The following is a 20,422-nucleotide window of genomic DNA, read 5'->3' on the forward strand; positions in this document are numbered from 1 at the left end:
GCAAAGAAGGTGGGGCATCAACTTTTTGCAGCTGCTTGTTGGGAGCTTTGGAGGGAGAGAAATGTCCGCATCTTCCTAAATCAGAAGAATTCAGTATTCTTAGTCTTACAGAAGCTGTTCCAATCTTTTTTTGATTGGAGACATCTGGGTTCTACTAAGTTTCAGGTCCAATATCAAAATCTATGAAATAGGTTGCAGTCCCTTGCTATGCATCCCACTTTCTAAAACTTCTTCTAGGGATGGGATATGAGTTTTGTTTTGCCCATAAAACTGCTTCTTTGGGTGAGATATGGGTTCTGTTATTATCCATAAATCTTCTTTTTGTGTTGGATTCTAAACAGAGCTTGTTGCTTGTTTAATCTGTATCTGTAAATTCTAAGTTTTTATTCTAATAAAATGGGGGTAGCTCTGCTACCTCCTGTTCACATCAAAAAAAAAAAAAACTTCAGGTCGACTGTTCGCAGCAAAGTCTTTTTACAAATTTGTGAAATCACAATTCACAATTACAGAACTCAGTAATTGTGGTTGGCTCTAAAAAATAGGTTACATATTAATGAGGTGCTAGCAAAGAAAAGCTGGCCAGCAGAGGAGAATGCTCCCCTTTGTAACTGCAGTAACGATTCTACAAACCACATTCTACTTCATTGCCCATTAGCAAAGTCAATATGGTTTGCCATAAGTTTGAGCTAAAATTTTAAGAATACCTCTTTAACTTCTTCATGGACCAGACGGTGAAAGAAAAAGATGGGAGCAAATATAGGATCATTGCCCATTAGCAAAGTCAATATGGTTTGCCATAAGTTTGAGCTAAAATTTTAAGAATACCCCCTTAACTTCTTCATGGACCAGATGGCGAAAGAAAAAGATGGGAGCAAATATAGGAAAGCAAGGAATCAACTGGTTTGTTGTCTGTTGGCATATGTGGCCAGAAAGAAACAACAGAGTTTGGGGGCCAAAAATCTATCGCTGCCACAGGTGTCTCTAAATTAACGAAATCTGATATTCAAATTATAAATTGCAAAATTATATAAAAATATAATTTTAAAATTATGAAAGTATGACTGAGTCTTGGCACAACGGTTAGGTTAGTCCATCCTTTTTTTTTTTTTTTAACATTATATAAAGGCATCAGCATGTGGAAAACGTTTCACATTCCAAAAATTCCCCTTATCTAGGTATTGTACCGAACAAGAACCAAGTAAATTCAAGGCAAATGGGATCAAGAAGGGAGTGGATTTGCCGCCATAGTGAATACTGGGTACGTCGTGGCATCACCACCACCGGCTCGACGCCCGTCTCAATCTCATCTGCCAGCGAGAAATGCCAAGACGACTGAACTCCGGTGAATTTATATCTCTCTCGAACATTCCATCGAACAGATGCTGCGCATCGCCCGCCACTCACAGACAATATGGCTTTACATTCTGCCGTTTTACTCATCAAACAGATGCCCGAGTACCTGACAGAGCAACCAAAACGTTTCCATCCATCTTCTTCTCTCCAGGACAGCGGCGAGGCCGAGTGTTCACTGGAGATCTGGACAACCGCCGCCCTACATGTCAACACGAACCACTCCCGCTCCCATGGTGGTAACGGTGCGTCTCCTGCCCACTAGACACTTCAATTGAGAACGTCCGCGTACATTTTTTATACGGATTTATGTCCTCATAGAACATTTATGCACGTGTGTGCACGTTGATGCACCATCTCCTTTGGCGGTCTTTAGATACCAAATCATTCCTCGGACAACATCAACCATTGGCATTCACTAACCGACTAAAAAAAGAAAATTATATTTGCTAGTACTCCAACCAACTGTTTGGTTGGTGCTCTTATGGATGGTACGATAAAGCTGTCGAAAAAATAAAAGCAGAGAGAGAAAGAGAGAGAGAGAGAGTTTAGGTAGTTAAAATTATGCCACACTTGGACAACATTAATCTGATTAAGTCCTTTTCTTCATCCACCGATTAAAAAAGTCATTCCTCATATTTTGAGTGATATTTGATTGGTTAGCTAGATAATTCCATTCTTTAAGCATCCAAACATGGTATTAGCAGCAAGTCACCATTCTCGGGAGCCCACGGATGCAAAAGTCCGCATATTTTTTCCTATCCTTTGCTTCCCATAAGAATTTTATGTACAGTTTCTCACATTAGGCGTACATGTGACACGACAGCTGCATGGGACCAAAGAATTGAGTCTTCCGTTGCTGTCTCTATCACTCGATTAAGAAATAAGAATTCACGTACCCGTGGTTGAAATTAGCGTGCAATCCATGACAAGAAATCCGCCCTTATCACCAGAGAGAGAGAGAGAGGAAAAAAACGCAGAAGGTTGGCCGTGCTCCTCGCTATGGCCTTGGTATCAGCTAGGCTTAGTTTTCTTGAAGCTTTCGATCTCTAACATTTGTGGATCAAAAGACGACAGCGCTTTTGCAGTAGGTCCATCGACATAACTGAAGCAATAATGGAGCAAAGAATTGATCTGTGGTCACAGTCTTGCATTTGATCTATTCCAAGAAACTCCTCGATACATACATTTATCATGCATGAAGAAACTGGCATACATCCATCTTGGTCCCAACCAAATTTTTTCCACGAAATAGGAGAACTCTGTGCATGAACACAGAGCCATCGAATTTTATTATATAAATAAAAATTACAAGAGAAAAGATATCATAATTATTATTGGATTCTTTTTTCAATTAACAAAATTCTCTGTATATGAAAAAGTAAAGAAAGTAGTAAAGAAATCAGAGGAAGCAGATGAAATCGCACACGTATATCATAGGGAGTACTTCTATAGGTGCCTTACAAGAGGTAATTTGGCTACTCTCAAGAGACTCAGAAGATGCTCCTTAGAGATTCAGAAGAGGATCCAAATACTGAGGAGAGGCAAAGAAACTCAAAAGTAGCAGAGCTATTATAGAAGAAGTTTCATAAGAGAGAAATTCTTCATCATCGTCTCTATCAAAACCGACGCACAGCAATAAAGAAGATTGCCACCAAGTGCATCGGGAATCAGGGACAGAAGAAGCAGGGGAGACTCAGAAAGAATGCAAACTTCATCATTATCTCCGCCAACAGCAAACCAAAGAAACACTAAACGGCCAAAAAAATAAACCAATCCAATCAATCCTCAGACAATAGCAAACAGCCAAATAACGAAACAACCTTACAATAGCCAAACAAAACCAGCAGTGTGGAGTCCGAAAATTTGAATCAAATGAGTAATCACAAGCGATCAACTCAGTTGTTTCATCGTTGTCTCCACCAACAAAGAGAACCAGAAAGACGTAGTTAGTCATTACGTAAGGCACCAATATCAGCCTATAACTGAGAGAAGCCAGCCAGTTCCTTGAAGGAAGCAAGGATGAACCATTCTGTAATTAGAGTGATAGCTTTGGCGATAACATCTTGAGGAGATCTAAATTTCTGGAGAAAAATGCGAGCATTTCGCTCAGTCCAAATAGACCAACAAACAGCAGCCACCAGGTATGTAATGGTAGAACGAGATGAACCATGAAAGCATCTCTTAACCCAAATAGAGAAAAAATCAGATAGATTATAGGGCGGAAGACAAACTGAGAGCTTAGAGCAGATGACATCCCAAATAGAGGCAACAAAAGGGCAAGTGAGAAACAGATGATCCCTAATTTCAGGAGCCCCATCACATAAACCATATTTTCTCAAGTAAAAATCCAGCTTTGCAGATAAGACTACTCTAGTATTAAGTTTGTTTAATAGAGTGAGCCAAAAAAAATCTTTAATCTTAGAAGAAGTACAAGATTTTCAAACAACTTTAGCAAAAGACCATTTAACACCTCTGCTAATTTGAAAAGAATACAGTGAAGAAACAGAGAATGTGCCTTTAGAATTTATAAGCCAAAAGAGCTTATCCGGCTCAGAAGTAAGAGCATGATCTTGAAGCAAATATAAAATTTCTGGGCTATCAAATCAGATGAAATATTAGAAAAAAGGATTCTCCAAGCCCCATGATCCTGGTTCAAGAAACTTTTAACATTAGAGAGTTTAGATCTGCAAGCTTTATAAAGATCGGGAAACAGCCAGAGTATTTTCAAGTCAGGGATCCAGCCCAAAATAAGGTTGATTCCTCATTCTCCACATGATATCCATATCTGTTCCAGAATGGAGGAAGAGAGAACAATATTTGGTCCCAACCAAATTAACACCCAAAATTCTCATCTTGGGGAGATTCTGGGAAATACATAGAAGCATCAACGTCCAAATAAGATGGATCTTAAAGAGTGTCCCTGTCAGTGAAGAAGAAGTCCTCACCAGTCCATAAATAAATAAATAAACCACCGAACCGCGTCTAAATCGCATTCAAAATTTAGACCATTATTTCCCTCCAACTTGCTTTAAGAAATAAAAAACTCATATAAAGTTGAAAACCTTTTTTTTTGCAGCAGAGTAGTGAGAAAAAAAAACCTATGTATCAGGCTAGCGCATGTTACAGGTCAAGCACGTAACCTGCTAGTATTTTTATTTTAAAGACGAGGAAAAGGACCATCACTTGGATGCTCATCAGTAAATAACAAATAGTGATACTTGAATGGCGGAGAAGAAGCAACCAATCTGTCCGTATTAAGTTGTTGCATTGATGATGCCCACAAGCCACCAAAAATATACAACTGGAAGTAAAACTTTCAACTACATCCATAACGAATCCATTCCTCAAGGGACCTATCATGGATCCAGTCCACCCTCCAGAGTCTAAACCAAACCAGACGTGGTGGAAATAACAACTGATGGTTCCTATTAAAATATGCCGCCAACAAGGCCTTGACAAGACACGAAAGCAGGTCTGAAATTAAATAAAAAAACAACACACGAAAGCAATAAAAGAGCCTGGTGTCAGCTTCTTCCGGCTTCCTCCATGAGAAAGGTGGCGTTGTGCAGCTAAACGATCAAGAGTTAACGATTTCAGAAGATGGGGGTCAAGATGAAGCCTCTTAGGAGCTTCAGCCGAGTGGAGCCCCACAAGCTCGGTGTAGGACTGTTTGTCGGATGCTTTGTGGCCTTGATAGTTTACATTTCCATGTCCGATCCTGTCGTGATTCCTTTCCTTGATGGTAGGCCTCTCTCTCTTCAACTTCTAATGCCAAAATCTGAATTGTTTCTAAGTTGTACATCCGCTTGATGTGGAAGTCTTTGACTTGTAAACCTTATTGGTTTTGCAGGTGATTCCCGGTTGACATCAATGTACAGAGTTCCCAAAAGTACCATGGTGGAAGACAAGATGAGTTCTCCAGAGTCCGGTGAGACAAGCATATGAGCTCCTTGGGAATTATGATTTATCGTTGCTCGTATCGCACATCTGATTCATATAGGCCTTGAAATTTATTCAGATATAGCATGGATATAACCAGAATGAGCCGTTGGTTTGATCATTAAGTTAGATGGGTTATGCTTCGGTTATCATTTAAGTAATAAGATTTATTGGGCTGGCTTTCAGTTTCCATGGCTAATCCCACTGTAATTATTGAGAGTATGCAGGACTGGGAAAAGCTAGACAGAAGCACAAGCCAAGTTGCAGTTCTTCAGACCCAAGATCAAATATCTGCAAAAAAAATGATGTAATGAGGATGCAATCAAACTCGTTATCCACAAAAAGTGATGCTCCCTCTGGACGAAAAGATGCAAGTAATATTCAGCAACTAGGTGAGCCAAATGATTTGAAGCTATTATTATTAGTTTAAAAGCTTTAAAGATTTGCTAGTTGGGTCTGGTTGGAGGATAGCCAAGTGTCAAGTTTTAAATTTAATATAATAAGTTCGGTACATCTGATTGGATTCGAAATAGTTCATGGTATGTGATCTAGTTGCTTTTGTAAGGTTGAATGGATGGATCAAATTTCATTCTAGATCGCTAAATAAAATAAGAAGCCTTCTGTTACAGGGAGTGAAAACAGGGTAGAGTATCGACATGAAAGAAATGGTGATTCTAAGGTCCCCGTCAAAAATTCGTCTCCTGCTATTGGTGATCCGATGCACAAAGAGGATATCATCAATCCTAAGCAATTCGGTATGTTGATAATCTTTTCAAAGTGGATACCAGCAACTCTTCTTTGTGGCATGCTTGGCCAGAACACACGCACACACATATGTCCAGTAGGCTAGTCATGCCGGGTAACTGAAAAAACTGTCAATAGCTCGATGAATCATGGTATATGATTCAGCATGTTAGATGGTTAAGCCTGGTTTGGCGTATGATAGGTTTAACATGAGCTGCTTAATTTCCTTATGTGAAGGTGGAAGAAGAGAGAATGTGGAGCCTCCAAAGAAGCCGATTTGTGATTTTTCTGATCCGAGATCTGATGTCTGTGAATCGGACGGTGATGTTAGAATCCATGGAAAGTCCTCCACTGTGATGTTTGTTACTTCGGACCAAGCAAGCAATCCAGAATCAAATCGATCATGGAAAATTAAAGCTTATGCTCGTAAAGGAGACCGCACCATAATGGCAGAGATCGAGGAATTGTCTGTTAAAGTATCCAATGGGCTTGAAGCTCCTCAGTGCACAGTTCATCATAGCATACCTGCCATTGTGTTCTTCAATGGTGGCTACAATGGAAACTACTACCATGACTTCAATGATGTATTGATTCCTCTATTCATAACTGCGCGACAATTTGATGGAGAAGTTCAATTCCTCATAAAGCATATGCAACTTTGGTGGATCAACAAGTATGGCCTGATTCTTAACAAGCTCTCGCGATATGAACTTATAGATTTCGACAATGATGATCGAGTCCACTGTTACCAACATGCGATTGTTGGCCTCCACAGCCACAAGGATTTCAGCATCGACCCCTCGAGAGCTCCAAATGGGTACTCCATGGCAGACTTCTCAGAATTTTTGAGGAGTGCCTACTCACTCAAGAGAGATTTACCAATACAGATTGGAGAACATCCAGGAAAGAAGCCTAGGCTGCTGGTCATATCGAGGGGATTGACTCGAAAATTTGCCAACCTAGAAGAGATTGTTCAGAAGGCCACAGAATTGGGCTACGAGGTGGTGGTTGCAGAGGCCAGATTTGACTCAAATGTCGCTCAACATGCGCAAATCGTTAACTCATGTGATGTGATGATGGGAGTGCATGGGGCTGGACTCACTAATCTCATTTTCCTTCCAACAAATGCAGTGGTGATCCAAATAGTCCCTTATGGTGGCTTCGAAGGGATAGCTAAGATCGACTATGGGGACCCATCTAAGGACAGGAAGCTGAGGTACTTGGAATACAGTATCACTGCAGAGGAGAGCACTCTGATAGATCTTTATCCTAAAGACGACCCTGTGATCAGGGACCCCATGTCACTTCACAAGCATGGATGGACAGTTATTGGGGAAATATACCTATATAAACAAAATGTGAGGCTTGACATGGAAAGGTTTAGATCTGTCCTCTTGAAAGCCCTTGAGCTCCTCCATCAATGATAGAAGAAAGTTGGTGCTTTACTGTAAATCCTCCAGTTGGTTTTTCACCAAAATGTGTCCCAAAGGAGAAGGTGTACTAGAAGGAAAGTATACAAGGACAGCTTGTAATTGCATCAAGAGTGAACATGAACTGTCTTCAACTATACCAAAGATAGGCATCTACTTTATTTATTGGTGATTAATATGACATGTATTGCTACATTCTCAATTTCAACTTTGTTTTCTCATTTCATCAGAGATATTTTATTCAACCATCCATTGGACTCTAACTTCATCTGTTCAGCATGCACTTGAACTTTTTAGATAACAAAATACGGAGAGCCAAGTTGGGTTCCATATGATGTAATGGGCTTGTCCTCCCAGGTATTAAATCTGGTTAATTCTCTTCCCCTTACCTTGTTAAAAAAAGAAGAAGACAGGGAGAAAATGGCTTTGCCTTTTCAGTCCAAACAAATCCTAGAATTATGATTCACTAAGCAAGTGAACAAGTTTCTACTTAGCCTCATTGAAGAAAATACTTTCCTTCTGGTATTAAATGTGGTACAGTTATAGTTTTGACTTAAAGGCTAGAGGATGGATGCGTGTTCCAGTGAGATACATGAGCAGGTCCACACCCCGTTCAAAACGGTGCAACGAATCTCGAAGCCCGGCAATGCACACCCCATAACCATAAACACGGCAACCTTTATGATCGACTTTTTTGTGGGCCTAGCCCATGCTAAAGCTTCGTACACAGCACATAGTTGTAAACTTTTGAGCCTTCTAGTGGGCGTAGCCCAGGTGATGTGTTTACTGTTCACAACTCAAGCCCACAGGTTTCGTTATATGATAAGTGGTTTCCCACTAATCATTGGAAGAAAATGGGGAAAGACTAATGATGCATTCATTCATTAGCTTCAAACTCGAAAGCTGGACCATTCCTTTCTTTCCAGAGACACTGGAACACCACGGCAAAGAGGCAGTCTACAGTTGTTTTCGGAGTGCCGGTCTTGAGCTGTTTTCTCCATTCAACCTGCATTCTTTCCACAGGATTAGGAGGGTGTGGAACAAACCGAACCTGTCACGAAAAAGAGAGTGCAGGAGCATAGAATTCTTGGACAACATTTAATTTCCTTAACCCCCATCTTGACTAAGATGTTTGATATATTTGATTCCCTGAAACTTCCATGAAAATATTAGTTGTAGAAAGAAAAATTAATACTTCATATGGTAAATAGAGAACAAGCAGGTTCTATCACGATAAACACATTTCCGCAATCTTCTCCGTCTTAACGTAAAGTCGCCTCAGCGTTTACGTGGTAAGCTATATAACGTCCCTGTCAGACTTCAATTTCGTCCTCGTCCTCTAAAAAGCCATGTTTCCACAAACCACAGCTGACTATTTATAATACTTCCATTTCGACAATGGCAGAGGAAAAATATAGACCGTCAAACTTCGAACTTTAAAATTAGTCGGCAGATCAATGGATTAACGATATAAATGAGTTCCACGAATTTGTGCTCCGACGGGCCTTGATCCATATGGACCATTTACTGAGGTAGTGAGTCCTTTTTGTCGGCTTCTTTCCACTCGAAATCTCTTAGCCATTGAAATCTTTACCTTTAGAACTATTTAAGCACATGCTGTCCATATCTTCCATGTGATGGGGCCGCTAAATTAAATAGAAATCATGAACTTTTCAATAGTAAGACATCAGTGAACGCATTCTAAGGGAATCACTTGGGTCCAGCCATCCCTCAAGGCAAGGCATATGGGGGAAGAAGGAAACAGGGACCAATGTATCAATTTATGAGGTTCCAAAGACCCCTCACGTTGTTTTTTATTGGACCGGCGACCATTAAAGAATAAAGAGAGCTAGATGCGAGCTCCACTTCCCCACTCATGTTAGGGACTCCATAGAATGCTGCAGCTTAGCTAGCACTCCTCCCTAGTCTTCTCCTCTGCATACAAGGGGTTCCTCCATTTATGATAGAAGACTGAAGGCTAGCAGGGACTGGAAGATGGGGTACGAGGCAAAGCTGGTTAGGAGCTTCAGCCGCATCGAACCCCAGAAGCTCGGACTTGGATTGCTTGCTACGTGTTTTCTGGTCTCGTTAGTCTACATTTCAGTGACCGATACCTTTGCAGTCCGTTTTCCCATTTGTGAGTTTCTCATTCTACATCTCTGTTTCTTTTTCGCCCTGTTTTTTTCCTTTTTTTTTTTTCCTTTTTAGTCTCTTTTCTTGCAAAAGATCATCATTTATCTATATCTTGCAAGATGTGGTAGTGTCGCATTTTTAGTTCTTATCGCTCGAACCTCTTTTGCAGTAAATTCCTGGCTGTCATCGTCGAAGCGTGCAGCTGCAACCAGTCCTCTGGTTGAAACTACACTGAGTTCTCCACAACTAGGTAAGCAAAAAAGCAAATAGTTCTTTTTTTTTTTTTAATTTATTTTTTGTTGATGAAAAGGGTCTATGGGTCCTCACAATGGGTGCAATCATTCAAGCACTAACACAACAAATCCTCTTAGAGCTTCACAGTTAAGTGTGTTGGGGCAAAAAGTAGTGCTAGGATGGTATTGCAAATATTTTTCGATAACGGGAGGAAAAGTAAAGAAAAGTCAGGGCAAAAGCAACTAAGCTTTTGGACCTGGCAATGAGGGTTCTGTCACCAAAGTGTTGAATCCTTCAAAAGATGGAGGGCATAATTGGTCTTTAAATTAATGAGATGTAAGTCCTTAATTGGGGTGATCATTGCTTTCCTCTCAATCAGTAGTAATAAAATAAATAAAATATTCCAAATTTAATTGTCTGTTCCGTTAATGAGATGTACGTCCTTAACTTTGGTGATCATTGTTTTCCTCTCAATCTTTAGAGGTGGGGCTGGAAAATACGACGCATGAGAGCCGGCCGAGCTGCGACGATGCTGACCCAAGATCAAGTGTTTGTGGAGAGAATGACGCCATCGAGACGCACCAGAATTCTTCCTCCACAGCTTCTTATGTTCCCTTTAGAAAAGAAGAGTTTTCAAACAGTACTCAAGAACTAGGTGAGTAAAACCGCTCTTTCTTTGTTTCCTATATTTTTTTTACTTTTTCCTTTTTGAACCTTAGAAAATTTTCAAAGGTCAATTTGTTTGACCTAAAATTAATTCCTATTCATGATGAACCATCCAGTTTAGGTTGGTTAGCTGATGCAACAAGTCTTGCTGATTTCCTCTCAATCAATAACCAAAAAAATAAATAAAACATTCCAAATTTAGTTGTTTGATCAGTTAATGAGATGTACATTCTTAACTTTGGTGATCAGTGTCTTCCTCTCAATCTTTAGAGGTGGGGCTCGAAAATACGACACATGAGAGCCGGCCGATCTGCGACGATGTTGACCCAAGATCAAGTGTGTGTGCAAAGAATGATGCTACCGAGACATATCAGAATTCTTCCTCCACAGCTTCTTATGTTCCCTTTAGAAAAGAAGAGTTTTCAAACGGTACTCCGGAAGTAGGTGAGTAAAACCACTCTCCCTGTTTCCTTTATCTTTTTATCTTTCGAAACTAGGAAAATTTTCAAAGGGCAATTTATTTGAGGAAAAATTAATTACTGTTCATGGTGAATCATCCAGTTCAGGTTGGTTAGCTGATGCTACAAGTCTTGCTTATAGTAACACTAGCATAAATTGTGATCTTGTTAATTATCAGGTAGTGAAAAGGTGGAACAGGGAATAAGCCAACCATGCGACACAAAATCCGGTCACTGTGAAACGGATAGTGATGGTAGGACCCAGAAGAACATGAGCACCATTGTTGATCCGTTGCCTATACCACTTACCAGCAGTTCCAGCGAAAAAGGTATGTTTATCTGTCATGCGAGTACAATTAATTGAAAGACATGATCAAAATTATTGGTGTAAAGAAAGAGGGAGAGGAAAAAAAAAAAAGGGCTGAGGAACTCGGTGAGTCAGCCGACTCAATACACTGAGTTAGACAGAGTCATGACGAGTTGAGTATCCAAAGAGCATAGACTGTCAATTCTGATCTATTGTAGACTTCTGCTCTTGTTTGTAGATGAAAGGATCGAAGATTTGGAGGCTGAGAGAAAACCGTTGTGCGACACGTCTGCCCGAAGGGTCGACGTCTGCGAAATGGACGGCGATGTTAGGATTCTTGGGAAGAATTCCTCGGTGATATACATGACACCCTCTAAAATTGGTGCATTAAGAAGAAGTGAATCATGGAAGGTCAGACCTTATGCTCGCAAGACGGACAAGGCGGCCATGGCTCACGTCCGGGAGGTGTCCTTGAAATCATTGGAAAATTACGAGGAAGCCCCTCGTTGCACAGTTCATCACACAGTTCCTGCCATTGTCTTCTCAATTGCAGGATACACTGGAAATTACTTCCATGACTTCACCGACGTGTTGGTCCCTCTCTTCCTGACTTCCTACCAATTCAATGGAGAAGTACAGTTTCTTGTGACCAATTTTAAACTATGGTGGATTCACAAGTACCTACCCATATTTAAGAAGCTCTCTAACTATGAAATCATTGATTTCGACAATGATGAAGGAGTACATTGTTTTAAACATGCGATCGTCGGTCTGAAAGCCCACAGCGACATGATCATCGATCCCTCGAAAGCTCCGAATGGATATTCCATGGTCGACTTCACGAGGTTTTTGAGGAGCGCTTACTCGCTCGAGAGGAGTTCTCCGATCAGGATCGGTGAACATCCCGGTAAGAAGCCAAGGCTGCTGATCATAGCAAGAAGTCGAACTAGAAGGTTTGTGAATGTAGATAAGATAATTCGGATGGCAGAGAAACTGGGATTTGAGGTGGTGGTCTCAGAGGCCGACAACAACGTGACTCGGTTTGCACATATTGTGAACTCGTGTGATGTGATGATGGGTGTTCATGGGGCTGGACTCACCAATCTAGTCTTCCTTCCAACGAATGCAATCCTGATACAGGTAGTCCCTTGGGGTGGACTGGATTGGATAGCTACAACTTACTTCAACAAGCCATCCAAGGGCATGAATCTGAGGTACTTGGAGTACAGTATAACTGAAGAGGAGAGCACTCTTATAGATCAGTACCCTAGAGACCACGCTGTCTTCAAGGACCCCTCGTCAATTCACAAGCTAGGATGGGCTGGTATGATGGAAGTATTCCTAGTGAAGCAGAATGTGAGGCTTAATGTCAGGAGATTTAGGCCTGTTCTGATAAAAGCCCTCAAGCTTCTACATCAATAATAGAACAGAAGAGTTATACAGCTTTATTTTATCATCCATTTAAAAGTTTTCACTTCTACTACTTAAAATTCTTTTCCACCCAAGAGGGTGGCAAGAAAGATGTTTTACAAAATGTAATAAATCGGCGCAAAACATAAAGATGTAGATCGTGTTGTATGCCTGTCCCGATTCATGAATGTAGAGCTGGCTGTCCAATTATCTCTATATATACATGAACTAAATCACATTGTCAAACTACCAAATAATTACTCAATTGTTTGACGATGGTTAATTTGTCTTAATGCTAACCGACACTACCTAACCATAACCTTATGGGTGGTTATACAAAGCTTTTTCTCATTTGAAAAACAACGTTTTCCCTTTTGCAGAGGGGATCAACAGTCTAATTGATAGGATGTGATGTTCCAACTATACCCTTTTTACCATGTCGGTCATGGTAGTTCATGAGATGGAGCAGCTCACCGATTAGTTCTACTTTGTTTTTGCCACATATTACTTTTGACATTCTCTTACCAGTGATTTGGAGACCGTGATTATGAATCATGAATGATCCACATGTATGTACAAACTCGTGAGTTTAAAATTCAGAAGCGCTAATCATCAATGTTTTATTTAATGGTCAACTTCTTACCTAACTGATGCCAATCGGCAGATCCACAATAATAGATCAGCCACAATATGAAACGCCGATTCCAAGAAATCCAAGGCTAACGCGACCTGGAATTCTGTAACCATGATTGCACGTGTGCTAGGTTGGCAGTCCAGGATCGGTGGTTCATCATGTGGCATTGACTTTACACATTGCAAACGTGTGTGTTCTCGGATGGATCAGTAAATATCATAAGAGTTGCCTAAAAATTAACCTTAAACAAATGATCAGTAAAATGGTCTCCTAGGGATCCTGGCATGCAGGTAGAATACATTTTTTACTTGTATCCATGTGGACATGTTGGAGCAACCCTAGGCAATGACTTTTTAACTGCATGCTGGAGAATAATGGATTATTTTAAACTTTTGGCATGGTGTTGCATGATTCGACTCCCACGGTAACGTGGTCAAAGGTCGTGGTGCGTGGTAGTCGTTCAAAAAAGGCCACCACCTTTCACAATTATGTATCCAGACACCGAGAGTTAAGGTGGGCTTGGCACGAGCTTCCCTCATAATTTTCCTCCTTAGGCACCGCCGGTTTACCTACCCTGTCTCGTTTCACACAAACAGACACTTTAGCAGGGAAAATTGTTCTGGTTTAGGTGGAAGAGTCGTTGGGGTTTGGTTGTGGAGGCCAGGATGGATGTCGGCTAAGGGATACTTTTAGTCCAATTGCCAACCATGACATTCTGTGATGAAGCTGGATGGAGACTTCCCTGTCCTCTCCAATTTTTAAAAAAAAAAAAAAAAAGGAAAGAAAAGAAAAGAAAGTAGAAAGGCTTTGTGAGAAAGTTCTAGGATCATGATCAATAGACTCTTGGGAATACTTGAGGCAAATTTTTCATTCATAATTTTTCATTAACCAAATATTGGATTATTTTTTGCAGATCTAGGAATTATTAGTAAAAGATTCATATGTATGTATGTATGTATGAATGAATTTTTGCATATGCAGTCTGTAGACAGAGAGGTTGCTCTGCTCTTGAGATGTATTTAGCCCAAAATGCAACACAATTTTTTCTTAATTAAAGTGATAAAATTTGTACTTTGTTGTTCATTTAAGTTTCGATGCCAGCATTCTTGGCTGGAAGCAAAAAGATGGGTTTAACCAGGCAGCATCAAACGTGGCACCTTGTGATACCGTCAAGCTTAATGGCAGACAGGAATTGAACTCAGAACCGAGTAGGTGGGGAACTAGGATAGCAATACTTTTCTGGCTGAACTCATGAGATATGTTATGAATCAAGTTGCATGAGGTATCATCATGAAAGATGACAACTAAACTAGTAGTTATCAGACATTTGTTGCACTTTTGAGGATAATTGAGTTATATCACACTCAACCCTTTGTTGGTAAAGGTATTGCTACCAAAAGCATTGCAATAGAAGTACTGTTTTTACCTTTTTACTCTTTGGAGCAGAACACTTCTTGAACATCAAGAACATGGAAGAAGTGACAGACATATCATCTTTCCTAGAATGGTAAGGACCACCATCTATTTTGACATCGCCAACTAAGAATCATTTTTTTATTAATTGTCCAATCCCCTTAGATAAGAAGTAGTCAATTTTCCTACCAAACTGTGTAATTTCAATGGAGAACATGCATATAAATATGTCGGTTGTAGACTATGGTAATTAAAGCATCCATCAACTCAACAGAAAAATGATAATGACAGACAATGACTGAAACAAAATAAAATATATAATGATTTCCAGACTATATATATCTTGTTGATGGTTTTAATTGAAAAAATACAGATTCTTCTGCCCTCTCAAGTCCACTTCATCCCCACAAAAAAAAAAAAAAAAAAAAAAAGAGGGGAAAAAAACAGCAATGTAGAGCAACTTGCTGGTGATGCTTGACAACTAATTGTTTTGTCAGTATCAGAGAGAAACTGCACCGGCTACGAGTCTATAGGAATCATACAAAAGAGAAAGGGATAAAAGAAAAGTCCTGCAATGAGACAGAGGAGCCATCCCAATGGGTGAGGCAATTTGTCAAAATGGAACAGAACATTTGCTTTAATGATTTAGATTGTCACATACCGGCACTATTGATAGATCCAAACCATCTGAAATTTTACTTAATTTATGCACAGTAGCCATAGCAGATGGCTCATAAAAAAATTCTGTTACTTTGCTGCTTTCTAAAGCTAAATGAGAGGATTAGTCCTCCAAAAAGTAAGCTTTTTAAATGTTCAGACAGGGTACCCGAGAAGCTAGCTTCTCTATTTCCTTCAGCTCGTGATGTCAAGGCCTTTGCCCACCTTGGCCAAGTGATCCACTTAGGTCCATCCTACTTTTAGGAGTTAGGACTTCTAAATCACAAAGAAATTAGAGCTTGACAACATTTTGTTCTTCTTTTCTCACAAGTATAACCCACATGCCAAGCTATTAATTCCATGTGGAGGTCATATTAGAATAAGATGACAAAGCTCACAACTGCTCTCCACTGCACCTCCTAAGTAGAAAATCAGGGATCCAGCCTATAACTTGCCGACGCAAGAGTTGGTAGGAGGTGAGTTATTTCATTGGTCAATTATGGAGTCCCTATCAATATGACCATGTTCACAAAGAATCCAAATTACACTTCAACAGAAAAAAAAATATATATTAGGATAGTCTCATGATTCAATCGTGTCACAAGGTAAACAGCTAGGAAACGCCTCAATGTCTAAGGTCAATAGAAGAGACGATGCGGCAGCCTAACCACCACCTCCCTCTCTCAGCCTCTTCATAAACGCTGCCATCTTTCTGCGAGTGATGAAAGATTGAAGGAAACACCACACCAAATATGGCAAACAAGATGAAGTTGGCCAGGAACTCGAACAGAGAGTCCCATAGGTTCAGATTGGTGGTTTTTGTGATCGGATGCTTCCTCGTCTCGATGACCTTCATTGTGGTGTCTCAACCTCAATCAATCCCCTTTCCCATTCGTAAGTGGTTCAAACCTGTGCCATGCATGGTTTTATGAATTTGATGAATGCAACTTTATATCATCGGATGCTGTGATTGGCTTTGGTTGAATTCAGTGACTAAATTCTTATGTTTGAGCACTTACTTGATGCATTTTTTTTTTTTGATGAAACACTTACTTGATGCTGATCAACATTGCAGTGGGTTTAAAACCAAGAGTTCATGTGGCTCCAAGCACTCCCAAGGCCGAACAGACAACACATTCTCAGCAACCGGGTAAGCCGCTTTCACAATTTGTTATTCTGATGATATGTTTGACATCAAATTGTTGAGGTTTGATTAAGTAATATTATGCTTTTAAGCGTCACCAAAGATTTGGAATTGATGATCTCTTTCTTTAGGTGGAGTTTCAGGACAGAACAACGCAACAGAACAGAGCAAGCAGGAAATCGGTAAGGCAACCATTAAGATTCTTTAAATTTTTTATATTTTTATCTTTTTCCATTAAGATTTGGAATTGAGAGCCTTCCAAAATTTTCAAAAAAAAAAAAATTCAAAAAAAAGTTATTAATGTGTAACTTAAAAGATTACCTAAGTTGACTCAGCTTGTTAGCCAGAGCTGTCTTTTATATTGAAATTTTCATTGTAGAAATAGATTAAAGAAGGAGAGTTATGTGGTTTCCCTGGTGAATTTTAATGGCTCTAGGGATTTTTTTTTTTTTTTTAATGAAGGGAGGGTTTAATGGCGATCGACCGAAATGTGATGAATTTTTATATTGTGCTCACTTTTTTTTTTTTTTTTTCATGTTTCAGGGCGCGATAATGAGACTCAGGAGAGGAGCATGAAAGCTGATGACCCAAGAACCCATCAAGATGAAGTGGGTGGTGAAATTAATTCAGCTCAGAAGGAAACTTTTCCAAGCACTACTGATAAACTAGGTACGCCTTTTACAGCTTACATTAGATTGTTGAATTCAAAAAGTCTAGCTCGGCTCAGTCTTCAAACCAAAAATGGTGAGTTTTTAACCTGACCTTGTCCTCCATGTTACAGAGAGCGATAACGGCATGCTGGAGAGAAACACGAAAACTGATGCATCCAACTCCAATGGAGGGGAATTGCACAGAAAATTTACACTCCCAACAATTTCAAACTACACCATTAATGATTCATTTCAAGTAGAAAATGCTAGCAATGCCGAGCAATTAGGTAGATCGATCACTATTCAAATTGGAGTCGACAAGCTGAATTCGATGTGGTTTTTAATTATTATACCCAACCTTTTCCTTATGTCACAGGGAGCGAAAATGAGACCAAGGGAGGAAGCGCTGCATGTGACCCCAATTCTGGTAATTGTGAAAAGAATTGGGAAGAAAACACCAGCAATTCCAAGCAATTAGGTATACCGGCCATCAGTGAGATTTGCTAGTCGAGCTTTCAAATCAAGACAACTAACACTATCCTAAAATGGAGGGAAACACTAGGCTCCCCAAGTTTCTTTCTTCTTCTTTTATAATAAATCATGATGTTTTTTCTCCCTTTCTAGCATAAGATGAACCAAAAAGAAAAAAATTTGGAGGGGTAACTGAACCAACTGGTAGCATTTAGGTGTCAGAAAAATATAACTTTAGCACAAAATTCAACAAGACATTACTTTACAAGCTTGATAAAGCATTATTTAATTGGTTGGAGGAGCTCCATCTTTACATCAAAATGAAAGCATTGCTTATGATGACTAATTATTATTACTTTCCTGTTGTTGTGAAGGTGTGGGGGACCAGAAGATGAATTCAGAGAGGAAGCCATTATGTGATTTTTCTCACTACCGTGTAAACCGATGCGAAATGGAAGGTGATATCAGAATTCACAGGAACCCTTCCTCCATTATATCTGTGGAATCCACCGAGAGAAGCAGTGAATCATACCGCATTAGGCCTTACCCTCGCAAGGGAGACAAGATTGCCCTTAGCCGTGTCACAGAAGTGATAGTGAAATCAAGCAAAGAAGGTCCTCAATGCAGCATAAATCACGACGTCCCTGCTCTAGTTTTCTCAGTTGGCGGATACACTGGAAACCTGTTCCATGACTTCACTGATGTAATGCTTCCCATCTTCTTGAGCGCCAGCCAATATAATGGAGAAGTCCAGTTTGTCATAACAGAGACCAGGCCTTGGTGGATGCACAAGTATGTACCCGTATTCCGGAAGCTCTCTCGCTACGAAATCATCGACTTCGACAACGATGATAGAGTTCATTGTTTCAAGCATGCCGTCGTGGGTCTTCGAGCACAAATGGAGTTCAGCGTCGACCCCTCGCAAGATCCCAATGGCTATTCCATGGTCGACTTCGGTCGGTTCATGAGGAGTGTCTACTCATTGGAGAGAGACACCATGACCAAAATCGAAGAACACCCCCACAGAAAGCCAAGACTTGCCATCATATCAAGGCAAAGGACCAGAAAATTCACTAACATTCCTGAGATAGTTCAAATGGCACGGGATCTGGGCTATGAAGTGGTGGTTGAAGAGGCTGGTATAAGCACCAACGTGTCTCAGTTTGCCGAGGTTATTAATTCTTGCGATGTGCTCATGGGAGTGCATGGTGCTGGTCTCACCAATCTAGTATTCCTCCCAATCAATGCAACCATCATCCAGATTGTACCATGGGGTGGCCTAGAAGGGATAGCCATGTTTGACTTCGGACATGGAGCCAAGGCCATGAAGCTGAACTATGTGCAGTATAGTATCAATGTGGATGAGAGCACACTGACTGAGATATATCCAAGAGATCATCTTGTGTTCCAGAACCCCATGTCCTTTCACCGAAAGGGGTGGGAACTTCTAAGGGGAACATTCATGGACAAACAGAATGTGAAGTTGGATGTGAACAGGTTCAGGGATGTTTTGTGGAAAGCCCTTGAGCACATGATGCAGTAGGTGTTTGTTGAAGGCTCTGTATATCTTTCAGTTCATTTTTGTTTTTCACCAATTAATTTTTAATTTAAGCCGAAAAGCTTTCGCAAGAAAGATGATGTCTACGATCTGAAGTTTTAGCTGTAATGGATGATCCTGTTTTGAATATTTTTGTAGGGGATACTGGGTGGTTCAACCTCCCTTTCATTCAACTAAAGGAATAAGTTGCAGAGGATGGTGGATGATACTTGTATTAAAAATGTGTTTGCAAGATTTTCCTCATTGCTGTCTTTTTTTTTTTTTTTTTTTTTTTTGAATTTTGACTTGTGGTGGGGGACAAATTAGTCCTGATGTCTTATATTAAAAAGACTGAATCATGTGATGCCCTTCTGATTTTACCCCTGCTCTCCTTTGGCTGAGTCTTCTTCAATCACAAGGCATGGTGATTTTTTTGCACCTTTGTCAATATATTCCTAGAAGGATAATTTCAGGAAAAAGGAATTTGATTCCATAACATGATACGCTCTGCTATTACTTGACTAATTTACCAATGACATGAAAAATTGTTTCACCAAATCAAAACTTTTAAGCAAGTTATTGTCGTTCAACCTGCAAACTTGGCCATAGCCTTGGTTTGAACTTTGGAAGTGATTGCCAAGATGTTATAGCAATTGTAATCTTGAAATTTTTCCATTATTACTTCTCAAGTTTTTTTTAAAAAAGAAAAAATAATATTAACTCTTTAATTTAATAGTAGCTCTCCCTACCTACCACAATCATTTACAATATTGTAAATTTAATAATCATAAAGATTTAAAAAAAAAAAAAAAAGAAACAGTTGCTATTGTCAGATCACGAAATGCATCTTTATATTATTATTATTTTTCCATATAATAAGAGAGGAAATGGCTACACATATGTTAAATTATTATCCTAAGTTAATGCACCGCCTTTCCAATGAATATACTTGGTCGTCCATCTCCATCAAGGCATTAATTTTTCAGAGCAGGGCCGTTGTGGAGACCCCGGCATGGCCTATGGTTACTTTACCATTCACAAGGCTATGAGCAAGCCAGCTCAATTTCATTGGTATGTGTGACGAGACGAGAGAATACAAAAGGAAAAAAACAAACAAATGGAAAAAAAAAAAAAAAAAGGGATAACGGAAATAATCCTACCTCTTTTACTTCTTTGAGCAAATCCCAATTCTTTGATCAAACTTTTGAAAAAATATGGATAAACACAGACAAAGTGAATCAT

General features: G+C 39.8%; 3 protein-coding genes across 5 annotated transcripts; all 3 read left to right on the forward strand.

The window, feature by feature from the left end:
• The first annotated feature begins 4,834 nt into the window (after positions 1-4,834).
• On the forward strand, positions 4,835-7,729 carry LOC105041138 (beta-1,2-xylosyltransferase XYXT1). The gene is made up of 5 exons (XM_010917971.4): positions 4,835-5,095; positions 5,204-5,281; positions 5,520-5,684; positions 5,922-6,047; positions 6,274-7,729. The coding sequence occupies exons 1-5, from the start codon at positions 4,954-4,956 to the stop codon at positions 7,458-7,460; spliced, it is 1,698 nt and encodes a 565-aa protein (XP_010916273.1). The 5' UTR covers positions 4,835-4,953; the 3' UTR covers positions 7,461-7,729.
• Positions 7,730-9,188: 1,459 nt separating this feature from the next.
• On the forward strand, positions 9,189-12,923 carry LOC105041137 (beta-1,2-xylosyltransferase XYXT1). 2 transcript variants are annotated; one of them, XM_010917969.3, is made up of 6 exons: positions 9,189-9,603; positions 9,769-9,849; positions 10,315-10,488; positions 10,749-10,943; positions 11,137-11,286; positions 11,503-12,923. In XM_010917969.3, exons 1-6 carry the CDS (start codon positions 9,462-9,464, stop codon positions 12,684-12,686), a joined length of 1,926 nt encoding a protein of 641 aa, XP_010916271.1. In that variant the 5' UTR covers positions 9,189-9,461; the 3' UTR covers positions 12,687-12,923. The 2 variants fall into 2 exon arrangements, with proteins under 2 accessions (XP_010916271.1, XP_010916272.1); XM_010917970.3 differs by having other exon boundaries at positions 9,249-9,603; positions 10,770-10,943.
• A 3,050-nt stretch (positions 12,924-15,973) lies between these two features.
• LOC105041136 (alpha-1,3-arabinosyltransferase XAT3) lies at positions 15,974-19,422 on the forward strand. 2 transcript variants are annotated; one of them, XM_010917966.4, is made up of 7 exons: positions 15,974-16,272; positions 16,454-16,528; positions 16,654-16,704; positions 17,066-17,191; positions 17,304-17,459; positions 17,549-17,650; positions 18,018-19,422. In XM_010917966.4, the coding sequence occupies exons 1-7, from the start codon at positions 16,131-16,133 to the stop codon at positions 19,184-19,186; spliced, it is 1,821 nt and encodes a 606-aa protein (XP_010916268.1). In that variant the 5' UTR covers positions 15,974-16,130; the 3' UTR covers positions 19,187-19,422. The 2 variants fall into 2 exon arrangements, with proteins under 2 accessions (XP_010916268.1, XP_010916269.1); XM_010917967.4 differs by lacking the exons at positions 17,304-17,459; positions 17,549-17,650 and having other exon boundaries at positions 15,980-16,272.
• Positions 19,423-20,422: the final 1,000 nt, after the last annotated feature.

Source organism: Elaeis guineensis, chromosome 3 (assembly GCF_000442705.2).
Source record: "Elaeis guineensis isolate ETL-2024a chromosome 3, EG11, whole genome shotgun sequence".
NCBI lineage: Eukaryota > Viridiplantae > Streptophyta > Magnoliopsida > Arecales > Arecaceae > Elaeis > Elaeis guineensis.